Genomic DNA, 22260 nt, shown 5'->3' with positions numbered 1-22260 from the left:
TGCCACCCTAGGGGTTAGTGGTGCGAGGTGTTAAGTGCCCTAACGGATGTTGTGAACACCGATGGCGTTTTCGCGAGCGCCGTTCCCTTGTACTATTGGTTAACCATGGTTATTTGTGTTGTAAGCATATTATATTATTCGAGTTATATTCATATGCGGTTGTTATGCTAGCTTGTGGTATTGGAGATTTATAGCTTGCTATTGTGACGATAAGTTAAATGTGTATGCTAGCGTGTTTGCGGTTTGGTGTGTAAGTGTATGCAAGTAGGTATAATTATATATGTATTCGTATAATTATTGCATTCACTAAGCTTTGCTTACCCTCTCGTTGTTTACTATTTTTATAGGTTCGGTTGTGGACAAGGGTAAGGGCATTATCATGGAATAGAGATTCCCGCTTTGTTGATTAGGGCACGCTTTTTGGAAGTTTAGTTCTTGGAGTTTGACCGAGACTTGGGTAGTTTAATCCCAAACGCCATGCTCGTAGTGTAGTTTGGTACTTAAACTTTTTGGCGGTCGAAACTCATATTTTGTATTAAACTCGTAAAACGGCTGAAGTGGACCCCGCTTTGTAAAACTTATTTTACGTTTGAATTGTGTTAGTTTTACATATTTGAATGTGTGGTTAAAAGCGTGTCATCTAAAAATGTCGGGAACTAGTCGATCTTTTTCGCATTTTGAGACTTTCCGGACAGACCCGAATGGCGCGTCGCGCGGCCATCCTGGCGCGCCGCGCCAGTTCACTGTGCAGCAATTTTTTTTTTATTTTGTATTTTTCACGTGGTTTGCTCGCTGGTTGGTTTGGGTTGTTACAACTGGTATCAGAGCCTGGTCTAAGGGATTTAGGTGACTTGAGATAGGCGCCTAGACTTAGACTTTTTGTGTGTGCGCTATGCGGGACTTGTACGACTTTGGGTCGGATCGGGATTAGTTTGTGCATAGGTTTATGTAAACTAATCATGCGCTATTTGTTATGTATGTTTAGCGATCATCGATCGAGATGGACGTTGTACTAGTAAGTTAATGCGACGTGCTCGCGTAACAATGATTAGCTACCATTGTTACGGGCGCAAAATCGTGTCAAACAAGTAATGTACGACGATTGTTGAGCGAGATGGAGTAGTGTGGCGTATGTGTATGTATATATATATATATATATATATATATATATATATATATATATATATATATATATATATATATAATTTGTCCTTCCGTTGGTGGTTTAACCTAATTCGTTTTATAGAATGAAGACGAGAAACGGTCCCGAACATGATAACGGAAGTACAAGCGGGGACGCCGAGTTCTCAACCAAGGTCGAGGCCGTCTTTAAGAAGTTAAAAGCGGATTTTCTTGCGGACGTTCGAAAGGTCTTTCAAGATTCGGTTGATGAGCAAATAACCGATCTAATTAATGAACGAATGAAGGCCACTATCGAAGAGGCCCTTGACGCTAGGAATATCTATCCTCGCGGTGAAGGAGGTGAAGGAAGGCGGGACTTCCACTACAAGAACTTCAAGGATGCTCAACCCCCGATGTTTAATGGGGTGCGGGATCCTTTAAAAAGTACATGTTGGATCTCCGATATTGAGGGAGCTTTCCGTACCGCGGAATGTCCTCCCGAAAAGAAGACGAGGTATGGTTCTAGCATGTTACGCGAAGAAGCTAAGTTGTGGTGGGACGATAAAATCAACTTGTATGGTGAAGAACAATGAATGGGCTTGACATGGGAGGAGTTCAAGAAAGAATTTTTCAGAGAATACCGAACTTCATCCGATCTCGATAGAATCCGGGATGAGTTGCACCATTTGCAACAAGGGTCAATGGACTTGGTTACACTCAAGGGGAAGATTAGTTGGGGTATGGCTAAGTCTTTTGATGAATTGTTCGAGTTGGCTCGGGATTTTGAGCCGGAGGTTCCAAGAAAGAGTGATTTCATGTTTTTTAAAAGAAAATTTGAAGGTTTTAGTTACTCTAACGCCTCAAGCAAGAAGAGCAAGAGCAAGAGGGGGGCCGAAAGTGTCAATAGTGCAAAGAAGGGCACTACCGGCGGGTTTTCGTATACGTGCTACAATTGTGGGCAACCGGGTCATATGGCTCGTGAGTGTCCGAAACCATCTTCCGGAAACAAAGTCACTTGTTTTAATTGCGGCAAAGAGGGGCATAAGAAGCCGGAGTGTCCCGATTTGCGAAATGATAATGTTAAGCGGTTAGAGAAGGCGGCGGGTACAGCAAGGGGTCGAAATTATTTGATGACCAATGATGAAGCCAAGCAATCAAACGAAGTTGTCTCAGGTACTTTCGTGGTTAATTCTAATCCGGTAAGAATTCTTTTTGATAGCGGTGAAAATTTGTCGTTTGTGTCTCCTAGATTTGTGCCTAAACTTGATAGACCGTTAGCTAAGTTAAGTCGTCCGGTAAAAGTCGAAATAGCAAACGGCAAGACGGTGCTAGTGGTCGATGTGTGTGAAAATTGTGATGTTGTTTTTGGTGCCGAAACCTTTAAAATTGATCTTATTCCAATGACCTTGGGCGACTTTGATATTGTCGTTGGTATGGATTGGCTCGATCGTTATAGAGCCGATATTGCATGCCATGATAAGTTTATTCGTGTGAAGACCCCAAGTGGGGGAGAGTTGGTTATTCATGGTGATAAGCGAAGGAGACCGGTGCCGATATGCACTTTTGCACGGGCACGTCGTTTTGTTGTTAGTGGTGGCATGGCTTTCCTTGCTCATGTTGTCGATACTCGTAATGAGCCGCCACCCATTCGTGAAATTCCGGTTGTTAGTGATTTCGAAAACGTTTTTCCGGACGAATTACCGGGTGTTCCGGCGGAAAGACAAGTTGAATTTCGCATCGAGTTGGTTCCGGGGGCTACCCCCATTGCTAAAACTCCTTATCATTTAGCGTCAACGGAGATGCAAGAGTTGTTAAATCAAATTCAAGAATTGCTCGAGAAGGGTTTTATTCGACCGAGTGCTTCACCGTGGGGCGCTCCGGTGTTATTTGTGAAGAAGAAAGATGGTAGTATGCGTATGTGCATTGATTACCGTGAGTTGAATAAAGTGACGATCAAGAATCGTTATCCATTACCTAGGATTGACGATTTATTTGATCAACTTCAAGGTGCAACGTATTTCTCTAAGATCGACCTACGGTCCGGCTATCACCAAATGCGGGTCCGTGAGGAAGACATTGAGAAAACGGCTTTTAGAATGCGGTATGGGCATTTTGAGTTTGTGGTGATGCCTTTTGGTCTTACGAATGCACCGGCGGCATTCATGGATCTTATGAACCGAGTGTGCCAACCTATGTTGGACAAGTCGGTAATAGTGTTCATCGACGACATACTAGTCTATTCGAAAAGTATGAACGAACATGAATGTCATTTGCGTGAAGTATTGAAGACCTTACGAAAGGAGAAGTTGTATGCTAAGTTCTCCAAATGTGAATTTTGGCTAAGGGAAGTCCAATTCCTTGGTCATATTGTGAACAAAGACGGTATTCAAGTAGATCCGGGGAAGATAGAGACAGTGAAGAGTTGGGGACGACCGACTACGCCTACGGAAATTCGAAGTTTCCTCGGATTGGCCGGTTATTATCGTCGGTTTACCCAAGACTTTTCTAAGATTGCTTCTCCATTAACGAAGTTGACGAGAAAGAATGCTAAGTTTAATTGGGAGAACGAGCAAGAAATTGCTTTTCAATTGCTAAAAGGGAAGTTGTGTCAAACTCCGGTGTTAGTATTATCGGAAGGTGTGGAAGATATGACGGTTTATTGTGATGCTTCGCTAAATGGGCTCGGGTGTGTTCTGATGCAAAGGGGTAAAGTCATCGCTTATGCCTCTCGACAATTAAAGGAACACGAAACAAGATATCCGACTCATGATCTTGAGTTGGCGGCGGTTGTGCATGCGTTGAAAATTTGGCGCCATTACTTGTATGGTGTCAAGTGTACGATTTATTCGGATCATAAGAGTTTGAAACATCTCTTTAATCAACGAGATTTGAATTATCGCCAACGTAGGTGGATGGATGTGGTGAAAGACTACGATTGTGAAATACTTTATCATCCGGGTAAGGCGAATGTTGTCGCGGATGCGTTGAGTCGAAAGAGTCAACATCCGGCGATAAAAGTGGGGTCGTTACGTTTGATTATTTCCAATGATTTTCTTGAGAAGCTTGGCGAGATTCAAATAGAGGCTTACGTTCACAATAAGCATGCGGAACGAATCGTGGGCTAATCGGAGTTCATTACTATGGGCCCGCGTGGTTTGTTGTCCTTTCAAGGAAGGGTGTGGGTGCCTAAGATGGGTGATTACCGACGGGTGCTACTTGATGAAGCACATAAGTCAAAATATTCCATTCATCCGGGCGCGACAAAAATGTATCATGACTTGAAGAAAGATTATTGGTGGCCGGGCATGAAACGTGATGTTGTGAAGTATGTTGAGCAATGTGTCACGTGTTTACATGTAAAAGCCGAACACCAAAAGCCGTATGGTAAGTTGCAACCGTTAGAAATCCCGAAATGGAAATGGGAGCACATTACCATGGATTTCATTACAAAGTTACCTAAAACGGCGAGAACCCAATTCGATTCGATTTGGGTTATAGTTGACCGATTGACAAAAAGCGCTTTGTTTCTTCCCATTAAAGAAGTGATATCGTCGGAGGCCTTGGCTAATTTGTTTATCAAGGAAGTGGTCTCGCGACATGGAGTTCCTATATCTATTATTTCGGATCGAGATACCCGTTTTACATCTCGGTTTTGGGAAAAGTTTCATGAAGATATGGGTACGCATTTGAAGTTGAGCACGGCGTATCATCCTCAAACGGACGGTCAAACCGAACGTACGAATCAAACTTTGGAAGATATGCTACGAGCGTGCATCATTGACTTCGGTGGTAGTTGGGATGAGCATTTGCCTTTGGTGGAATTCTCGTACAATAATAGTTATCGTACTAGTATCGGGATGCCACCTTACGAAATGCTTTATGGATGTAGGTTTCGAACTCCCGTTTGTTGGGGAGAAGTGGGTCAAAGAGAGATCGGGAGTACCGATTTGGTTTTAGAGACCAATAGCAAGATCGATTTGATTCGGGAACATTTGAAGAAGGCTCAAGATAGGCAAAAGTCGTATGCCGATAGACGTAGGCGATTGATTGAGTTCCAAGAAGGCGATATGGTGATGCTTAAGGTTTCGCCATGGAAGGGTATTATTCGATTTCGAAAACGGGAAAAGTTAGCTCCTCGGTTTATTGGGCCGTTCAAGGTTTTAGCTCGTGTTGGTGTGTTCTTAAAAAGGGTATTATTCTTTAACACTTTATAATCGCAAGTTTAGTGTGTTCTCATACACATTTAACAACCTAGGTCGCCCAAGACCCATTTGACCCATTTCGAGGTCAACACGCCCATTTGGGTCACCCACAACCCAAATGACACCCACTAATATTAACTACAATTGTGCTAGTGATTTACTAAGCCTTTAAGACTCATTTACACACTTTAACTTTCCAAACCCTAGGTTAGTCATCTTTTGGGTCTTCATGACCCAAACTTACCCAAAACCCCCAAATCACTAACAAATGGGTTTTAAGTGCAACACTAACCCAAACCCTAACCCTTAACACAATTTAAGTAAAGAAAATAGGTTTTATAACTTACCAACACAATCACCACGTAGCTAGCGAGTAGATGAACAACTTTAGAACTCGCGCTAAGACCCGATTCAACCTCTTTCTTCCTTTAATGGAGCTCTCTCACTCTAGAACCTCCTATCTCTCTAGGATTTAATGAAAGATGATAAAGTAGATGGAAAAGGAGTAATGAGGCTCACCAAAACTGAGCTAGGGCCTTAAAGTCGTCCACCAAGTGAAATTACCAAGTTACCCCTTTTAAATATCAAAGATACCAAAGCTGGCTCGTCAGGCCATCTGGACGGCGTCCAGATTTCTGGACGGCGTCCAGCCCTTCAAAACTGGACGGCGTCCAACTCAACTGATAAAATTGGATCTTACAACTAAACGGTCTTAAATGTAGCCGTTGTTTAATTTCGTTATCAAGTCGTTGCATTTCATCGCCTAGGCGACTGAGATCACCGAAACGGGGGTGGCGAGTGGCGACGGGGTGAGGGAGTGGGGACGACGTCCTTGCCGTGCGAGTGGGTGGTGGCGAGCAACCACTTCCCTTGCTCTAAGACCGGTTGTATCGGTGGTGGGCAATGGCGTTGCCGTCCCACTTGGCAAGCATCCAACGCCCCCATGCGTTGTATCCATGGGTTGGTTGAGCAAAATTTGGAGCTGCACGTTGCCATTCAACGCAACAAGCAACACGCGTTAGTTGTTTTTTTTAATTTTTTATTATTTTAAAAATATTATTTTTATCCCTTTTAATACTAACCCAATTATATTTTAATACATCATGGCAATACTCGTAACCCACACCACCACTACTCTATACAAAAAAATTCACACGTTCTAGTCATTAAAAAATACAAAAAACAACCCATCACTAACTCACGCCCCTCAACTACTAATAATAAATTACTCCGTAATACTAATAATGTACTGATGTGATGTGCTGTGATGTGCGTAAGGTGTCAAAATAGTTACAAAATAACGAACTATGTCAACCACACAATATGAGTGAACAACCATACGTGTAAAATATTATAAGGCCCACCACCCACACACTCTTTCTGCTCCACTAATTAACATATTTACCATTTTACCCCTTTTCGTAATTCCTTATTATTATTTCCTGGTATTTTTTCCTAATTCTATAATTCATATTTCTAACGAACCTCTGTGGTTGTTCCACCAATTCACCACAGAGGTAGAAGGAGAGGTGTCTGTTGGCCAACCGTCAACCCTATTTTTCCGACCACCGGCAACTCTCCTTCCATGGCCAAATCCTCAACCATCTCCGCCGTCCGATTCCCTACACATCTCACCGTACCGGAAAATCCGTCAGATCTCGAGCTACACGAAAGCGACGTCGTTTGGTCATCAGCATCTTCAATAACATCCTCCGATGAAATTCCCGAGATTCCGTCACCGGCAACCTACATATCAACTTCACCACCGGTCAACCGTGGATTCAATTCCGGTCTCTACGCCGCTTTATCCGACGATCAGAACACTTTCGTTACACGAAAACCTAACATGAGTCCGTCGGAATCCGCCGCCACGGCGGCGCGTACGATACCGCCGGTGGCTGTGAAACGTTCGTCGGAACACTATCATCAATCGGCGCCAGTGAACGTGCCGGTTTGGCCGAAGAAGAATAAAAGTAATTATCTAAGGCAATTTGATGACGTGGATGATGACGGAAGGATGATGAAGATGATGACGTGTCGGACATTGTACCGCCACATGAGATTGTAGCGAGATCGTACGTAACGTTTTCTGTATTTGAAGGAGCTGGACGTACGCTTAAAGGAAGGGATTTGTGCCGTGTTCGTAATGCGGTTTTTCAAAAAACTGGATTTCTTGATTGAAAACAGTAAAAAAAAAGAAAAAAAGAAAAAAAAAGAATGTAATTTAATCTTACTAGTATTATTTTTATCGAATTTTGTACCTTAATTCCTCTTCATATGGAAATAAAATTTTGACATTATAAAGTTTTGTGACTCAAATTTTGTTCTTCTTGTTGTTGTTAAATTACTAGTATAATAGGTGTTTGAATAATTTAAATCGGATTTTGAATGAAAAAAAAAAAAAAAAAGAAGATAATATCAAAATATTGAAGGGCTCGGTTAATACCATGTACTTCACAAAAGTTTTTAAGTTCACAACTATGTAAGATCACTTCTAACGGTGCATTTTATATCAGAGGTGTTTTTGGGTGATTTGATAAATAATAGGGTGTCACTTTTTAAATATTAATTTTGTCAGTGAGGTAAAATGTGATTGAAAATTGAGAATTATAAAATAATTTATTGAAATCTGATTGATAAAAAAAATTGACCCTATTAATTAAAATTAGGGCCCAAAATTTGAATATATGTATATACCTTTCTCAAACTTTTTAATTAAATTCAATAAAAATTGTCAATCAAATTTATAATACTGTAGTTTATACGAGTTAAAAAATTTAACGAGTATAAGAGCTCATTTTTATTTTCGTCGAGGACCATCGATTTGTTGAGACTGAAAATAATCTTCATTCACGAGCAGCCTAAACGAGAAAAAAACCCTATTAATTTATTCGTTTACACTTTACACTGTACTTTTAAGATAATATAGTTGATTAGTTACCCTCTCAAAATTTCGTTTTATCATTCTGTACCCCATCAATGAATATTTAACATATTTCTCATGTTACATGGTCCAGATTGATTTGGGTGGTCGCTATGCATCTTGGTTCTATAGACATTTTTACGTATAGTTCTACACTAATTAAACTTACATGCTTATGAAATGAAGTCAACTGTTGAGACTAATGTGCTATAGTCTTTATCTGTTGCATTTGAGGTTTATGCTTATTGAGTTGTCGGTTTCAATGTTGCCATGTGCGAGAGTGGGTACTTGCAACTTTAAATGGTGCACAATCAAGATGCCGTTTGATCATCATATGTTCTAATCAATCACTTTCACTGAAACAGATTAGGCACGATGTTTAGAGTCTGATTTCAGTTTTCAACTTTATGAACCTCGTTTGGTAATTTTTTTTTTTTTTTTTTTTTTTTGAAAGGTAATAGAACTTTTATTAAAAATATATACGGGTATTACATCAATCTGCAGAGCAGCTCACGACTTCGCAACAAACTAAAGACACACGAAGGCTAACAAGAAAGGATGCTAAGCTAGTAACCTAACAAGAAGCCACTTAGATGTTAAAAAATACTTGAGGATTATGCAACTAATTATGCCAATCTATATTCTTCGACTTGCAATTCGCGACCCAATCAAAGCTAGTAATTTGAATATCACAAAGTGCAACCGGGGTGTCCAACACTCGTTTGGTAATTGCGTTGATAATTTTAGTACTAATAGATTCTTACGTTATGTTATACGGAGTAAGTTAATTAAAATGTTGTCTAGTAATTTAGCACTCCTCTTCCTGCCCATACAATGGAAAATTCGATTTCTAATTTACTATGTCGCTGAATCAGAATAAGATGACTTCAACAGTCATGACTTTTTGTATATTCTGCTTTCATTTGAAGCTATTATTGAAATTGGATTGATTATTGATAAAGGTTATACCATCAGGAAGCTAACTTTATGGCTTATATTAAAGATTTATGCAAGCTGTTTTGTCCTTGAAAAAGTCACTTGGACCACTAATGAAAGTTTATTTTTTATTTGTATTGGTATTGGTATGATACACAGATACAGATGCATATATGCTTCTGATTTTGTTAGTTAAAAAGCATGCTAAAATAAAATGTGCAAACTTTATGCCTCATATTTCCTGTAGCATATATTTGGCTTTACATTTCTGATATTTTTGTGGAAATTAGATAGAGATGGAGCATCTTGTTCTTGATGTATATCAAAACCAGATTCATTCAATTGTGCATTCATCTTTTTCATGTCTCATTCAGGTTGATGTTGACTGCATTCTAACTTGTGATTATTGCTTCTTTAGATTGATAAAGGTAACTGCTTTTATAATAGGGAGGACACTAGTAACATTAGCTAATATTAGCCACTACCAATGGTGGCAAAATAAGGTAGAGATAACTAGTTGGGTAACGAGTTAAAAGCAGTAACTTAGTACAAGTCAAAACAGATTGAGGACGTGTTGAATGAAACGTTTTTGTCCGAAACGTTAGGGTTTTGAATATGATTACATAACTTGTGATGTATTAAGATAATTTTGATTAAATAAACTGATTACAACAACAAAACTCAATACCACATTAGTGGTGTATGGGGGAGGTGATATGTAGACAAACCTTCCCCTATCCGAGAATAAAAACAAGTCATTTCTCAAACCAGAGTGAAAACACTCTCAAAAGTAGAGAAAATCATCTCTCGATCTATTCGACGAATAAAGAAATTGCTTCCGAGTTGACTTCCGACCAATAAGTAGGAATTTTTTAAAAAAAAATTAGTAAAATATCAAAAAAAAATTGAGTCAACATAAAAATGGTAGAATCAAATTTCCATGGGTTTGGAATTCAATTTAGGCTTAAACGACAGTCAATACGCCAATAAATCGCCGATGACTGTTGACTCAAAAATAGAGCCGAATTAAATAGATTGATTGACAAAAGTTTTATTGGTTAAACATGTTTCTACTATTAGAATGGTACAACTATACCAACAGAAATTGTTGCTTATTATAATTACAATTTCTACATTATAATTATATGATAGCATACATACTCATACATTGACTTCTAACCTTCTATTCCTTAAAACAAAACTGCCAAGGGGTATGTATTTGCCCTATAAAAAATCCCAACTTTGTTAGGTAGTTGTAGGCAAAAAGCTCATACAAATTGGTGGCCTAACCCCTGCCAATGCAAGAACCGACGAAGGAAGTATCCATAATCCATCACCGCAGATCAAACCTGAAGCGACCGCAGGAACCATCAAGTTCGCCTTTTGTTTATTTATCTTATGCCATACAAAAACAACTAAGCTTCCCATACACATGTCGATAGCAAAATACGCCCCAACCAGAAACGGCACAGCCATAGCCATTGGTAACGGGATCCATTTCCCCATCTTCGTTGTTGACGTGTCACGAACTAAATTTGCCAACATAGCAAATGCGAAAAACCCGTAACACAATTGTAAACAATGATGTGGCAGTGCAGAGAACCCTTCCACGCCTAAGATTGCCATGTTCCGGTAAATAATAGCATACGGAGCTTTATATTCTCCCTCAGGGTTCCCAATATCAAACGCTTTATAAAATAGGAAAAACGTTAGCGGAGCCACCACACAACCGATGGCGGTCCCAATAGCTTGACTAACAAGCATTGACCTAGGTGAAGTCATAGTCAAATGACCGGTTTTAAAATCATGCATCAAATCAGATGAAATTGAAACGATTGATTTAATCAAACCACAACCAACGAGTCCAGCAATCACACCATTATCTTTCCCTGACATTGCGGCTAGCACAAACAGTGCAACCTTTCCATAGTTATATGCCATGTTCATGTCGGTTAGACCTGCACCATAAGCGTTACAGAAGCCCAGTGACGGTGCAATGACATAAGCCACGAGAACAAAGTACCATTTGAGCTCGGGAAACATGATTGGGATGATAATGATGGAGACGATAGAGAAGGCTATATAACCAGTTGCTGCAACCCAAAAAGGAATGTTTTCTCTTAAGAATATCTCGTTTCGTTGGAGGTTATCTTGAGGTTCGTTACTATCATCTGGGTCTGTTTCAGCATAAAAAATAATGTTAGTAGTATTCATAAAGTCTTAATTTTTTTAAGAATTATTGTATGCTTTTGCACATTTTAGAACTTACTAGTTTTAGGATTCTTCCTTGAGGTGGCATATATATTTATAGCAGTGAAATATGTTATCTTGAGAAAATTGTACAAACCATCTCCTAGAATAAGCGCAATTGAAATAAACACCTGCAAATACAAGAAACCGCTAGATCTCAAGACTTAACGTTGTAAGTGGCAAAATGAGCAGGCATGTTTGGGTTGAAACAAGTTATAACACAGGCCAAGATGGGAGAAATTGAGTTGACAGCTAAAAATTTTTCTAAATTAATTATTTTTGTTACATTTGACCGGTTCCCTTTTTAGCTAATATATAGTTTGACCTATCTTACCCTTTGAAATAAGTGCTACCCAAACCGACCCATTTATAAGTATTTGGGTCGAAATTGCCCAATGCAGTTAAAATGTAGTTTATATGAACAATTATTGAAAAATACCTTGTAACCGTTTAGACTCTTCATGCTACTTTCAGGTAAACTTGAAGGAAACCAATCATCTTTTCGGTCACTTATCAGTGGCCACATTACTCCGTACGAAAGCACAGCTCCCGCAAGCAACGATAAGTTCACTAGATGTGAACATATCATTCCTGCTCCTATGTATGTCATACTAAAATCAAAATAAAACCTGCACCAAACCAATAAATTTACAACAACACCAACCTTGCGATAATGCTGCATAAAACTAGCCAAAAGGTCTAGAAGTGAAATACGCACGAGTTCGCATAAGCTTTTAACCCGAAAGTTGGGAAGTATGTGAATCCACATTTGCCTGAACCCGAATAAAACCACTGGAAAAAAGCCCACATAAAACTCCCTGTGAAGAACTTTGCGAACCCCACAACTTGCTTCCTGCATTAAACCAACAAATTGGGGATACATGATTCAGTATAACACATGGTAAGAAATGGTATTTGAATATGATTTTAGTGTTTGAAGTTATAAACATCTGACACTGATGTTTGAAAATTTTGATGATTTAAATAAAAAATACAAATTTTGACAAATTCTAATATATAAAGATATGTCAATGGAAAGGTAATATAAATTCATTTTTTCACATTCAGTGGTATATATTAATTGAAGGTTGTAAGACTCAAGAGTAAAGGTCAACCAAAATATATTTGTATAACAGTATCAATATAGATATAGATATGGATAGAGTGGCGAATCTAGGATGAAAACTTGATGGGGTCCCGAATTTTTTTTCCAATACAAATTATGTTTGAACATTTACCTTCAAAAATCTATAAATCCTAAACATATATGGGGTCCTATACTTAAATTTAGTGGTGTCCTATACATTTGAAGAGTACATTATTAAAAAAATTAAACATGTGGGGTCATAGGACCCCATAACCTTTCAAGTAGGCTCGACACTGTATAGATATTGCTAACAACGGCCCGGCCCTTAGGGCTGTCGTTAACGTGTTTTAGATTACTGTACATCTTAATAACTGCCATTTTGAAAGTGACTGATAACTGCTATTTACAATGGTTCAATGCATGTTAACGACAGCCAAATGGCTGTCGTTAGCAAAATCAGATAGACATTTATACAACGTAAAAGTCAACTAATTATTGCTATTGATATGCTTACCTGGCCATCTTGTCTCCTTTGGGAGTGTGGAAGCCATTGATGAGCACAGCTGTAGCTGTTCCACTTGGATATGTTAATTTATAGTCTATGATCATAATCTGTAACAAAAAGAAAATAAAAAAGTTACTTTTTCATACACAAAACCTTGAATGTAACTAACTACAAATCAAGAAACATAAAGTAATAAAAAAAGCAAACCTTTCTAAGAGGAACCAAAGCCAAAAGGCCAACAAAACTACTAACAAACAAAAAACCAGTCATCCAACCAACACCTGGTTCTTTATAACTCATAGGTGAATTCCCTGGTGTATCTACTCCTGCTTGCTCATATGTCTTCTTGTTTAATCCCAACAAATATGACCCAAATCCACCTACACAATTCCTTTCATTATATCAAATTTCAATCAGATTTTAATCAAATTTATAATTCATAATTCTACCAAAACAATTTCAACCTTTTTATAAACATAAACATATAAGGTTTCTCTGTTTAGCCTATCCTAAGACAATGAGTATTTTTTACAATGATGTACATAGTATAATCGAGTCATCTCATTAACCAACTCCGACCCTAAACATACTATGGCCATTGACGGAGCTTGAACTTGTTCATTGAGAGGCCCGAGATCACTATATTATATAATTAGAGGTTCAACTTGTTCGTTGGGGGGCAAGATCACTATTTTTTTAAAATATAGGGCAAGTTCAAACGAGAACCACAAAAAGGGCGAGAACTGCGAGAACTTCTTAATTTCGTAGTTTTTAAGCATTTAAATGCAAAAATTACAAACAAATGTTAATTAATTCTCATATCACTAACAAACATATGTTCATTACCACAATTACATGTTAAATTGTTAATTATATGAAGTGTTTACATGTTACACAAACAAATATGCACATGTGAACGGAAAACTATATATTTGATTATATAGGTAAAATATAAGTTTTTTCAAACTATTTTATGTTCATTCTTACTCTTCATCAACATTTGTGGGTGACTCAATCTACTCACATGTAAAAATGTTCGTAAATTAAAAGTTCTCGCAGTTCTCGCCCTTTTTGTAGTTCTCGTTTGAACTTTTGAATATATATATATATATATATATATATATATATATATATATATATATATATATATATATAAAATGCTCTTTGAGTTACGAAAGTTTTGACTTCTGAATCAACTAAATCGGAGTTCGTATGAAAAAAATATGACCAAAATGATGAAGGCTCGCTGAATCAGCGAGCTATCAACATTTTCACCATATCTTATTTATACGGACTCCGATTTAGTTAATTCAAAAGCTCATACGCTCGTAATTCAAAGGGATACAAATTTCATTTTTGTTGGGAGGCCAAAGCCCCTCCCTGCCCTCACTAAGATACGTCCTTGACTACCGCTAATGATGTTTGAACATGAGACCAATATGAGGACCCAAACAAAATTATTATAAAAATAGAAATAATCTAATTGAGTTTCCATACTAACTGGAGTATGATTTACATTACCATCAGAAAACCCAAATAATCCTTAAATAATTAGTGATAGAAAAAACTATCATTCCACTAAAAATGTGTTTTATATTACTCCAATAAAATACTTATTTCGTCTCGTTTTAATGTCACACACAAAATATATTTTTTAAATAAACAATCATCATCAGTATAATATAATACTAACAAAATTTGATCTTTACGGCATAAATGGTTTCTGGTTGGTTGATTTTTACAAGTAAATAATTAGTTTGATAGATACCAAAAAAAAAAAAAAAAAAAAAAAACTGAAAGGTGGACAACTTATTGTTGCTAACTATGACAAATTTTCAATAAATGAATAATAATAAATTTAATAAAATGAAAATGAAACAAACCTCCAACAGAAATGCTATAACAAGCAACAGCACAAGTCTGAATAATAGTATTTTCTTGCCTACTAAACGGCGTCGTTGTAAACCCAGCTTTGTGTAACAATTTGGTCCATGTTGATATAAACACAAACGCCAAAAGTGCAGCTGAAACATTTAAATTAGGTACAAGGCCAGTTGTTAAATTCAGTTTCATTACAATCACACTGTACATTATTCCGATTATTAAACTCGCCACTAATCCTCGAAGCGTTAAATGTTGTGTCCATGGTGGCGTTCTCTTTATTACTCCGACGTCGTTCTCGCCGGCCGGAATTTGGTCCGGTGAGTCGATGTTGTCAGCTGTTATCTCTCTTGTAGACCCCTGCATTATAGGGGTTCTTTAGCACATGAATGAACAAAAATTATATATATATATTTTTTAATTTTATTATTTCTTTAGTATATTTTGGTTGATTTGATATTGATAATTGAAATGAATTTAAAGATGAAAATTGGAATGTACTTTGGCAAGGTGTAGTACAAAATTGGGTGGGGTGGTTAGTAGTAGTACAAAAATTCTCTTGGAGTAATAAATTTTTTTTTATAATTTATAATATTAACTACTTTATAACAACTTCAGGAAATTAATTTTAATAATTAATTATTATAAATAATTATTATTAGTAATTAATTTATATTTAATAAATTAATAATAATATAATACATAATAAAAATATTAATTTTTTTTGCAATAACAAATCAATATCTATAGTGAAAAATCAAATCAATATTTGAAAATTAAATTAAAATATATACTATATGACATTATCATTATCATATATACTAACAGCCATGCTGTTTTTGGTCGTTTGGTGCCCAAAACCAAAAACAAACTGCACATAAAAAAACATATGGAAAAAAACAACTTTGCCCCCCTAAGTTTAAACAATGTGCAACTTAACCCCTCAAAACAGGGGTACAAAATGTCAAATCCTTATTTTAATTAATAAACTCCACTCGATTTTTCATAAAGGCATATCTTCCAGCTCGGTGCGAATTAAATTTTTTCGAGACCACCGTTCATCTCTAAAAAATCTCAAAAACCCAACGGGACTAACTACACGCGAAACGGAAATCGTTAAAAAAACGCTAAATAACGGACCCTATATTCTCGCTCGGTGCGAGTTAAATTTTTCCGAGACCACCGTTCAACTCGAAATAATTTTACGAACACAACGCGACTAACTATACGCGAAACGAACATTGTTAAAAAAGCTTTACATACATATACATACACGTCCAACAAACTAGGTACCAAACAACGTATATCCAAATTCGACCGCGCGTCGAATACAACCGCAGCAACGCGCGGTCGAATTTTCTCTAGTAATCAACAAAGTCAATAATGAATTATTATATTAATAATTAATAATGATCTAATATATGAAATTAAAAAAACTTAGCTAATTTTTGCTTCTTGTTTTTGATTGAAAATTTATTTTATGGACAATACTAAACATAGTCTTTAGGGCTACGTTTAAATTTACTATAATTAAGTTTGTAAACTCTCTTTAATTAATTACAAAGTATAATTGTTCATTTTTTAATATCTATTTTTCTTATATAATTTTGGCAATAATAATATTCATGGCAAGTTTAAGTTATAAAAAGGAAAATATATTATTTATGGTATGATTAAACGTAGCCATATCATTTTTCTTATTATATTTCATACTTTTTTATAATAAATTAATAGATAATTTCATATTATAGACTCAAATTCACACCACATAGTCATATTACATATTCAAATTCACGCCATAAAAATACACTATGCACTAAAACTCATATCACAAATCTTCCTATTGGAAAATTAATGTCAATGTCAAATTAGTTGTTGTTTGACTTGCTTTATGTCAATTGGGAAAAAAGTATTAATTGTGTGATTCTGAATAGTTAGGAATATTTATTTATTTTCTTCTTTTATTTATAACTAGCTCTTAAATTTGTGTGTGGACACAAATTGATTTATTTCCTTTTCACTATTCAATGATATTGATATAATGTTAGTTTTGAATGTTTTAGAGAACACATTTAAAATATATAAACGTTGGAAATGTACATTAGGGTTCAAAATTGAATATATAAGTCGACTGATAATATAAAAATTTATGTATAATATGTATATAGAAAAGCTAAATTTTCAATATAATTATAATAATACTTAATATATTCTTTTTTAAAAAGACAAGTTGTCGGCATCACCCAAAGATATTAACAAACTTCGCGATCAATTGTCACGTACGTACACACATTCGGAAAGAAACCCGATTCGTATTGTAGAAATACGATCGTTAAACCATCCTTGAAGCATAATTATAAATTACAGTTGGGCTGCTATTGGGCCGTAAGTTATTGGGCTCACACGTACAACAAATCCAAGACTTGCGAAAGACGAAATGGTTATCCATTCAAATCATTACACGTGTACGTTTGCGTTCCAGTATCACCACCAAAAATCAAGTTCCACCTTGAACACGTACACTCAAAAAGCAAATTCCATTTAAACCCCACTGTAAAACTTCATCAATCAATTGGATAAAAAGAAAATGAAAGGAGAAACAAGGTTTTTACAAGAACTTGTGTTGTATGCAGCGAGTGCAGCCCTAAGTTGTTTGGTTCTGTTTGTTGGGTTGAAACATCTTGATCCTAATCGAGAAGCTTCTAAAAAAGCCATTGAACAAAAAAAGGAAATTTCTAAACGATTAGGTCGTCCCCTTGTTCATACTAATCCTTACGAGGTATAATTATTGCTATCATAATCAACAATTTTCAATTTCAATATATTGTTATCATTTTACATTTTATTTGTTTTATGCTTTTAGGAAGTACAACAGTAATTAGGATTTTGGGTTTTATGTATAATTTTATTGTACATTATTTTTTTTCATGTAAATACGTTGATGTTGAAATATTTGATATTGTTGGGAGCACACTGGTGGCGATAAGCAGGAATTTTTTTCCACCAGGGGTGAAATTTTTTCTAAATGCGTAGCAAATTTTTTTGGGTAAAATATGGATATTTTTGGCAAAATATGGAAGTTTTTGGGTAAAATTTGGAGGTTTTTGAGCATAATATGAAAGTTTTGGGGCAAAATATGGAGGGTTTGGGAAAAAAAAAAAAAGATCAATTGTGGGCAAAATAAAAAATTCAAAATTTTGCACTAAAAATTTCAAATCCACTGGCCCCCCTCTGTCCCTTCTAATTTTCGCCCTGACTTGGGAGGATTAAGTAGCAATAGAATAGTGGTATCATCTTATGTTACATGTATGTCTGTATATAATTGTAAAAATGTTTTTTTTTTTTTTTTTTTTTTATATATAATTGTATAAATGTATGTATTGGAGAAATATGATTTAACTTGCAAACATTGTATATATGAACAAAGTAGTACGGAGTATAAATTTTCATGTTCAGGTGAGGTGTTTGGGTAAGTTTATTTCTCCCGATTCGGGACTTACTGCAATGTAGATAATCGGATAAGCTTATTTTTAAGGGTTTAGGAGCTTTCCAATTTGAGCTCATTGTTAAGTAATTAAGTTCATAAACCGCAAAAACTGAACCCGTATACTTTGTACTATTGTTGTATGTAGCTTGAGTCCGAATGGTTTTATGTGTGTAAATAGCTGTCAGTTTTTGCTATAATTTGTAACTATGTATTTGAACTCCGATAAAAAGCCGACGATATAACATGATTAAGATGACATGCAGCCTGTATGGCTGCCACATCGGTAAAATATGCTGCAAAAATTGAAAACAACTGTTGAGTGTTGTGTGCAAAACAACTTTAATATCGAATAATCATTTGATTAGTTTTTGCTTATGTTCGATGTATAACAGGATGTGATTGCTTGCAATGTGATAAACCCTGATCACATTGATGTGGAGTTTAACTCCATTGGAGGGTTGGAATCAATCAAGCAATCACTATACGAATTGGTCATATTACCTTTACGTAGGCCCGAGCTTTTTTCTTACGGGAAGCTTCTTGGTCCTCAAAAAGGTGTTTTGTTGTACGGTCCACCTGGTACAGGGAAGACTATGCTTGCAAAAGCTATTGCGAAAGAGTCGGGGGCTGTTTTCATTAATGTGAGAGTATCAGATCTTATGAGCAAGTGGTTTGGAGATGCACAAAAACTTGGTGAGTGGTTTAGTATTGCACAGGATATTGTTACCTTATCTTTAATTATTTTCTCTCTTTGTAAAGTATTTGTTAGTGGTGATGATCGTTATTTGCAGTGGCTGCTACTTTCAGTTTGGCACACAAGCTCCAACCTGCCATAATTTTCATCGACGAGGTTGATAGTTTTCTTGGTCAACGCAAAAGTGGAGACTTTGAAGCATCAAACAGTATGAAGACGGAGTTTATGGCATTATGGGACGGTTTTACTACAGACCGTAAGTTTTTTTCCACATAAGCTTGATATCTCTGTCTTACTGTTTGTCCCAGCATAAAATCCAGACCTAGTCCGTTCCCTAAAATTCTTGCTAAAGCAGTCCTATTTTGGAGAAGGGACTGTATATGATATTATGATAGTTGGAAAAAAAATCCTTCAAATCTAATACGTTTGAATATCTTAAGAATGGAACTCATTTATGAGGACTTTATATCTTGTTAAAAAGTTATTTTCTTTTTGTAAGGCATATAAATACACAAATTATACAATTATGTACTTTTGAAATTATGTGACCCGTATAAAACAGTAAGTCGAGTGATATGTAGATGACAAATACTAAACTTTATGGGACTGGGCCTATGGTAGTGTAAATTCGGGCCCATTTGAAAGTTTGAGTTGTTGTTTTATGTAGAGAATGCTCGAGTGATGGTTCTTGCAGCAACTAATCGTCCTTCAGAGATTGATGAAGCAATACTTAGACGTCTATCGCAGGCATTTAAGATTGGGGTGCCTGATTGCAAAGAAAGGGCTGCTATTTTGAAGGTGATCTTGAAGGATGAAAGAGTAGATGACAATATTGACTTTGACTTTATAGCTTCAGTTTGTGAAGATTATACTGGCTCAGATCTGGTTGAGCTCTGCAAGAAAGCAGCTTATTTCCCGATACGAGATCTACTCGATAATGAGAAGAACGGGAAATCGCCAAATGTTAGTATCTCTATGTCCATTATATATGTCAAAACAGTCAAGCTAATGAGTCAAATGAGCTGAAAGGCTCCTAAAGTGCATCTAATGCATCCAACCTACTAAACTGTCTAAATTAGAAGCTAGAATAGTTTTATTATGAACGAACCATACACTATGATCATCAGTTTTGGTTTTTGAGTACAAACCCGAATGCCCCATCGACCATAGTGTATGGTTTGTTCAAAAACTTTGGTTTTTGTTTTCGTAACTTTTTTTTTTTAATCATCAAGTTTATCACAGTACTGTTTAATAAAGGGGAAAAAATATCGGCAAGAGGTGTTTCAGGTCGATCCCAATTTGATTCGTTTAATCACAACTAAAATAAATATAATCCATCCATCCCATGATAAGTGTCCACTATTGACTTAAAAAAGTCTTATGTTTTCAACTTTGACTTTAAATATGTTTATTTGTGTTATATGATATTTGATGAAAATTATATGAACTTTGTGGGTTTTAAAGGTGTTTTTGTTAATATAACTTTTATCAAGATTATATAACACAAGCAAAGAAATTTACAGTCAAAATTGAAAAATTATGGACACTTGTAATGGGATGGCGTGTATATGTTTTAACTCGTTACTTGAACTACCCATTTTGCCCCATCCATTTGTAGTGCACTTGATTCGTATATAGAGAAAATTCATTTGTATCATATATAAAGAACTGTTCGACTCAAATTGAAAGCTGATTATCATACATTTCCGTTGTCTATATGCAGTGTCCAAGACCATTATCCCAGGCAGACCTGGAGAAAGCGGTTGTTACATCCAAAACGACGAGGGTTGCAGCAAACGAGTACGGTGGTTTGAACTCACAATCAGAAATATGGTCAGTGCCAAGGGAAACCGTTGAAGTTGACTCTGCGATTAGTGAGCTTTCCAAGATTCTGAACATGAAATCTGATAGTCATGATAATTGATTTAGTTCAGTATTAAAGATTAACTCTCCCAATTTTGAATAGTCTATAATTTAATATGCATTTCGTTATCCATAGTCTGGATGATATGCAACTTCTAGAGCTACGTTTTGTTTGCCCTGACTTCTGTATCTATATGATAACAGAATTTGATTTGGGTGTATGATATCTGTAACCTGATGTAACTTGTTAGATTTGGTCAAAATTTGAATGCTAACACTTTGTTCAGGTTTAGTATGTTACTAACGCCGTATTAAAACTATGGTTAAAGAGGATTGCGGTATAAACAACAGCCATATTTGTCTGTTTTCTTGGATGTTGTGTGTTTAACATAGTGTTAAAGCTATGGTTGAAGAGAATTCGCTATCTTCTTGTGTCTTGCTTTTGTGAGGTTTTCTGGTCTTAGGTTGTCAATTCGTATCGGGAGATAAGGCTACGAATGTTCAATTCTGACTGCTTTAATTATCTGTTCTGCTTGTAATGTTTCCGCAGATTCTAATGGCTGAGGCTGGTTCGGATGACATTTACGTATCTGCAGTTTATATTGTTATGTGTTTGTTATGTTTTCCAGCTTGTACTTGTTTGGTCGAAGGCTACATTGTGCCCCCATCTGTGGGTCTTGGTGATGTGTTTTTTTTTTTTTTTTTTTTTTTTTTTTTTTTTCAAGTACCATTTTCAATATCAATCTGCACCTTATAGTGAGTAGCCTTTGTAATCTAGGTCTTAGGTTTAGTAATACTTGTCTTAGAATAGAATCTCTAAGATTTGCTGGCCAAGTAATAGTTATTCTTTAACATTATGCCACAAACATGGTTGAGTCTTTCATTAGTCTTTGTAAAATGTGTTGAGCAAATGGATGTCAAGTCAAAATGGGCAAGTTTAGTATATAGACGACGTGTTTGAACACACTCTCGAAATATTAGTTCGAGTTGTTTCAATTGAAGGTGTTAGTGAGTCAAGTATTTAGTGAACTACTCATATCATGCCAAAGTTATTAGTTCGAGTTGTTTCAATTGAAGGTGTTAGTGAGTCAAGTATTTAGTGAACTACTCATATCATGCCAAAGTTATTACATTACATGAAGTTACTCGAGAATATGCGATCAATGACACAACTTATTATTGACTCTTAAAACATGAGAAAAGTCCAACAATTCATGAAGATAATGCATCTCTGTCACACAAATGAAGTGTATTTTAGAAGTGACTGAACTTCCTATTTTTTTTTTCTCATATACAAATAGCTTATTAAG

The 22260-nt window shown here is 36.1% G+C and overlaps 2 protein-coding genes across 2 annotated transcripts; one reads left to right on the top strand and one right to left on the bottom strand.

The window, feature by feature from the left end:
- Nucleotides 1–10181: 10181 nt before the first annotated feature.
- LOC139866074 (metal-nicotianamine transporter YSL3-like) lies at nucleotides 10182–15332 on the bottom strand. The gene is made up of 7 exons (XM_071854204.1): nucleotides 14909–15332; nucleotides 13233–13405; nucleotides 13035–13132; nucleotides 12152–12286; nucleotides 11873–12062; nucleotides 11453–11564; nucleotides 10182–11360 (listed from the first exon to the last, which is right to left on the bottom strand). The coding sequence occupies exons 1-7, from the start codon at nucleotides 15270–15272 to the stop codon at nucleotides 10429–10431; spliced, it is 2004 nt and encodes a 667-aa protein (XP_071710305.1). The 5' UTR covers nucleotides 15273–15332; the 3' UTR covers nucleotides 10182–10428.
- A 2106-nt stretch (nucleotides 15333–17438) lies between these two features.
- LOC139866075 (uncharacterized) lies at nucleotides 17439–21083 on the top strand. Its single transcript, XM_071854205.1, has 5 exons — nucleotides 17439–17685; nucleotides 18786–19086; nucleotides 19185–19343; nucleotides 19755–20050; nucleotides 20811–21083. The coding sequence occupies exons 1-5, from the start codon at nucleotides 17494–17496 to the stop codon at nucleotides 21009–21011; spliced, it is 1149 nt and encodes a 382-aa protein (XP_071710306.1). The 5' UTR covers nucleotides 17439–17493; the 3' UTR covers nucleotides 21012–21083.
- Nucleotides 21084–22260: the final 1177 nt, after the last annotated feature.

Source organism: Rutidosis leptorrhynchoides, chromosome 9 (genome assembly GCF_046630445.1).
Source record: "Rutidosis leptorrhynchoides isolate AG116_Rl617_1_P2 chromosome 9, CSIRO_AGI_Rlap_v1, whole genome shotgun sequence".
Taxonomy (NCBI): domain Eukaryota; kingdom Viridiplantae; phylum Streptophyta; class Magnoliopsida; order Asterales; family Asteraceae; genus Rutidosis; species Rutidosis leptorrhynchoides.
Note: the sequence above shows the minus strand (reverse complement) of the source record. Positions and strands in the feature narration are given on the sequence as shown.